We start from the raw sequence: 5,187 nt of genomic DNA, 5'->3' as shown, positions 1-5,187 counted from the left end.
ATGTATAATTTATGTATTATATATATATATATATATATATATATATATATATATATATATATATATATATATATAATTATGTATATTCAATGTATAATCTATGTTTATAGCTAGAAAAAGTAAACAATGAATATGACCGGCTATTTGTGTAAAGATCCCTTCAAAAAATAATTAGATTTTGTTCATTTCCTAAAATTTAAGCTAAATAAAAGAAAAAATATATTTTTTCAACAAGTAATTGAATTGTAAATAAAGAGTAAATAATTTATTAAAAAGGAAATTCTAATTAACTACTTTTGACATGGAAATTTTTGAGAACATTGCTCCTTATCAAACAAAAATTTATGAGTCTTTTCTTAACCCTTTTGTATTTACGTTTTAAATTTTTAATATGTTATGTTTTTACTTTGAATACAACCTAATTTCTTCTTAAAAAGTGCCGAGGTTCATGTTAATTTTATGTAAGAAATGAATCATCCTTACTTTTTTTTATAAAATTATATTTAACATTAATTTTTTATTATAACTAAGAATTATAACTCATATAATTATTTATGGATTAACATATCCTTTAGCGTTGACATATCCTCGTATCCTTCAATCATGTACTATTTCTTTAAAACATAATACATACTCCCCCCGCCCCCATTTATATAGCATTATTCGAATTTTGATAGTCAAACGAGTTTTTCTTTGATCGTAATTTTTTATATGCCTTCTAAATAGTTAGATTTTTAAATAATGTGACTATAGTACTTTTGAAGTAGTTTTTAGATATGTAAATTTAACGAATCTATCAATATCAATTATTTTTAAAAACTTATACTTTTTCTTTAATTTTTATTTATGCAATATAATACTGTCATTGGTCAAATTGGTAGTCAAATTTGTATTACTTGTATTTCAAAAAGATATTAGGCGAGATATACCAACATAATATATTTATATCTTATTTAACAAGATATTATAATTACAACTATTATATAACTAATTCAACTAAATTCATCATCTTTGTATATTAAGAAGATATTTTTTTCAATGTATACAATAATTTATTTTTTTTGTATATATTTTATATCGATTGATATAAAACACACGTACACTAAAGCCAATATAGCAATATAAACAAAACTCTTTTATCTTGAAGAAGTACAAATCCCTGCTATTGTCAAAATTTATGGTCTACCGCGTTGAAAAATTGTCCTTTTGACCTTTTTTGCTCATCAGTTGCTTGACCATAACAAATTACTACTACAATTCTAAATGAAAAGGAATTAAGAAAGATAAAGAAATTGTACTCATTATCTGCCTTTTTATCCCTCATTCCAACCATTGTTCGTAAATGCTAGTAGTAGTCAACTAGCAGGTAATTTCTTTTTTACTTTTAGGACTAACCACCATTTTGTTTTTGGTTCAGAGGACTAACCTACATAGTATCAAGGGTATATTATATTATACTGTGTAAAGGAGTTACTTGCTGTAAACCTGTCGGGATGTATGGTTAATTATTGTGCCAAATGTATATGTATGTAATGAGAGTTTCTTTATTAATTCTAATGCTGATTTCAAAAGTAAAGTTTATTTATATGGTGTAAACGGAAAGAACGAAATGCTGCAATAGCATAGTTTGTTTTTTTTTAAAAACGTCCAAAGGGTGAGTCTAATGGTAAATGTTTTTTCATTCTTAGCTAGATATCTTGAGTTCCGAGTTCTGGGAATAATTTTCATCTATATATGGTGCAATATAAATTTATTTATATCTCTTAGAGAGATTATTACTTAATTATAATTTCATATTACTATTACTACTATTTAGAAATGACAGTTAAATATTTGTCATGGGACGAACACTGGTAAAATGGAAATTATAAATGTTTGTTATGGGCATTTTTGTATTTTGGTCTTCGATTTAGCCCTTTCAATCGCTTCAATTTCTTTGACACGTAGTTGGTCTTTATGTTTTGGTAGGTGTATAGGCCAAAAACCGCTCTAAAATATTTAGGGTAATGTATCGTTAAGGAAAGAATCAATCGAGGACGGCCAGGGCATAGCGAGGTTCGCGGTAAAGAAGGCAGTGATGGCCGAGGTCGAGCATCGTTGATGGGATAGCAACGGCTAGTTTTCGGAATAAGATATTAAAGAGAATATTCTAGTAAATATTCTCTGCACTTGTACTATTAGGATTTGTTAGGGATATGTGTAAAAGATATAAGGGAAAAAGAGAAGGAAGGGAGGCATGTAATATTCATTTGATAAGAACACTTTTTGAGAAGAAGATTCCCTCTCTCTCTCTGGTAAAAATACAAAGATTACCTTTTGATAAAGATTCTTGCTCATATTATTCCAAACCTTTCCACCATATCCGAGAATTGTTCGAACAAATCTTGGGTCTTTCTGTCACTCATCATTGTCAGGAGAAATATTCGTCCAATCCATCCATTATTGGGTGAATCATTCTCCCTATTTACTTAAATATCATTTATTACTATTTATTGCTAGTTACACCTCTATTATTGCTCACACTTTAAGAATATTTTGTATTTATTATCATCAACCCTTTATGGGATCTGTCCCCATCACCCACATGCCTCCAAGATTTGCATCTAGTATTATTATCCTTAACTAGATTTAACCCAGTATTACTTAAATTTAATAGTTTAGCCGAAAGTTATACTTTTTGGTCAAACAATTTAGCGCCGACTGTGGGAATTTTCTAGTTAAGCCATTTAGTTTCGTCTAGATCTACAGTCGGCACTTGTTACTAACGTAAAAAAAAAAACACAGAAAACAAGAAACCTTTTTCTCTCTGCATGTATACATCTAATATGGCGGGTAGCAAAAAAGAAAGAACGAGAATAATGAGTGACCTCCCGACCAACCTCATGAACATCATTCATGAAACTTTTGAAGCAGTGGAAGAGGACACGACACCCAATGCCTCTCCTAGGCGAGGTGGATCAGCCCCTCCCCACCGCAGCATCACAAAATCTCTTGGTAAGACAATCTCCACATCCGTGGGAGAGGAGGCACCACCAGCGATAAAGAAACTCCTTGAGGCCTGGCTAACTGATATACTGACCAGCGTCCTCTGTAAGCCTGTTCGGGACGCGGCCGCAGAAAATGCGAGAACATGTGTTACGCCACCAGTGGACGAGTAACATGATCAACCTCCCCTTCCTCCCACAACGACAGGTATCACTCACAGTGTTGTTAACAATGCAGGTGACGACGCTCTCACGGCCATTCTGAAAAGGATGGAGGAAATGGAAAACGAGAACAAAGCACTTCGGGACCAAATGAGAGAACACCAATGAAGGATCGATAAAATATCGGGCGCCCCTAAGCTATTGCCGAAGAGAGATACCGGTCGGTTCGTCGAGCAGCCGTACAATGATAGTGCTGCTCCACATGCCATACCAAAGACCTTTAAGATGTCACCCTATCTAAAAATATACGACGGCACAACCAACCCTGAAGATCATGTGACCCACTATGTCACCGTCGTGAAGGGCAATGACCTTGCCAAGGAACAAGTATCCTCCATTATGTTAAAGAAATTCGGCGAAACTCTCACGGGAGGCGCATTAACCTGGTATTCGCAACTGCCTGCACGCTCTATCGAAACCTTTGAGGAAATGGCCGATAAGTTCGTAATGGCCCATGCCGGGACCAAGAAGGCCGAGGCTAGAGTAAACATCTTTGCTATTAAATAGTCTTGGGGAGAGGGGCTGAGGGATTTTCTCGCCCATTTTAACCGAGTAAGGATGACCTTGCCAAATGTATCGGAAGGAATGGCGGTAGCAGCTTTTCAAAACGGGCTGAGCAGAAATGGTTCAAGGGCAACAAGAAAATTATTAAGTCGGCTTATGAAGTACCCACCAACTACTTGGGATGAAATACACAATGCATATTATGCTGAGGTTCGAGCAGACGAGGACGACCTCAATTGTCCGACTCATCGATTGATCTCGGTACAAGCCGAATCCAGAAAAGATCGAAGAAATGATATCAGAAGGGACCCAGTAGCTCCACGACCCAACTGGAACGGCATCTCCAATACGTCAGGACTATCGTTGCGTCCTCATCCCGCCATGAAGAGGGCCCACCCCGATCAAGAATAGGGACTCACTGGAATGAAAGAGGTATGCCCCCTTTATTATCCGCTCATAATTTTTGCGTGTCACCTACAGAGATAGTCTATGCCTTGGAGAAGCTTGGACTAAAGGTGAAATGGCCACAAAAGATGAGGTCGGACCCGAATACCAGAAAATCAGATGCCTTATGCGAGTTCCATTAAGAGAGAAGACACAAAACCGAAGATTGCATCGCCCTAAGATAGGAGGTCGTAAACATGCTACGACAGGGACACCTCAAAGAATTGCTGAGCGATCGGGGAAGGACCAACTTTGCCAGGGGACGTGAACAACATCAGGGGCCGCCAAAATCGCCCTCGTCAGCCCGCACCTTCCATATGATCATCGGTGGCGGGGACGACGCTTCCATCAACAGTGTGAATTTCACCACAACCCACAAGCTCAAACAGTCGATCACCCATGAACGGTATGATGAATTAGAAAAAAGTATCATCTTCGATAAGTCAGATACCGACGGTTTATCTTTCCCTCACTATTATGCTCTCGTTATCACTTTACGAATTTTAGATACTGACGTGAGACGGATTATGGTGAACGATGGGAGCGGCGTATGTATTATCCATCATGGAGTAATTGCACAAATAAAACTCGAGGACAAGATAGTTCCACGCTACACCACACTAACAGGCTTTAACAATGCAGTTGAGCGAATATCCGGCGAGATCACACTCCCCGTCTTAGTGGGTGGCATCACTTTGGAAACCACATTCCACATAATGGACCAGGACACGGCATACAATGCCATAATAGGGCGACCATAGATATACACTATGGGGGCCATCCCCTCCAGCCTGTACCAAGTCATCAAATTCCCAACTCCATGGGGAATATTCAGTATACGAGGGGATCAACGCATATCCCAGGAATGCTACCACATCGCCCTAGACTGTACGCCCACCCAACAAACAAAGGGTAAAGAGAAAGAGGCATAACAATTAGCAGGGTCGAGGTCGGTATGCGATGACAACGAGGACGTCATCAGAGACCTCGATGTGGCCGAGGCCACAGGATAGACCATAGGAGACCTCGAACC

The 5,187-nt window shown here is 37.4% G+C and overlaps 1 protein-coding gene across 1 annotated transcript; it reads left to right on the top strand.

The window, feature by feature from the left end:
- Positions 1-4,351: 4,351 nt before the first annotated feature.
- On the top strand, positions 4,352-4,915 carry LOC138906635 (uncharacterized). The gene has a single exon (XM_070195932.1). It carries the CDS (start codon positions 4,352-4,354, stop codon positions 4,913-4,915), a length of 564 nt encoding a protein of 187 aa, XP_070052033.1.
- The last annotated feature ends 272 nt before the right edge of the window (positions 4,916-5,187 follow it).

The sequence above is a fragment of the Nicotiana tomentosiformis genome, chromosome 1, assembly GCF_000390325.3.
Source record: "Nicotiana tomentosiformis chromosome 1, ASM39032v3, whole genome shotgun sequence".
Taxonomy (NCBI): domain Eukaryota; kingdom Viridiplantae; phylum Streptophyta; class Magnoliopsida; order Solanales; family Solanaceae; genus Nicotiana; species Nicotiana tomentosiformis.
This window is presented reverse-complemented; position numbering and strand designations above follow the sequence as displayed.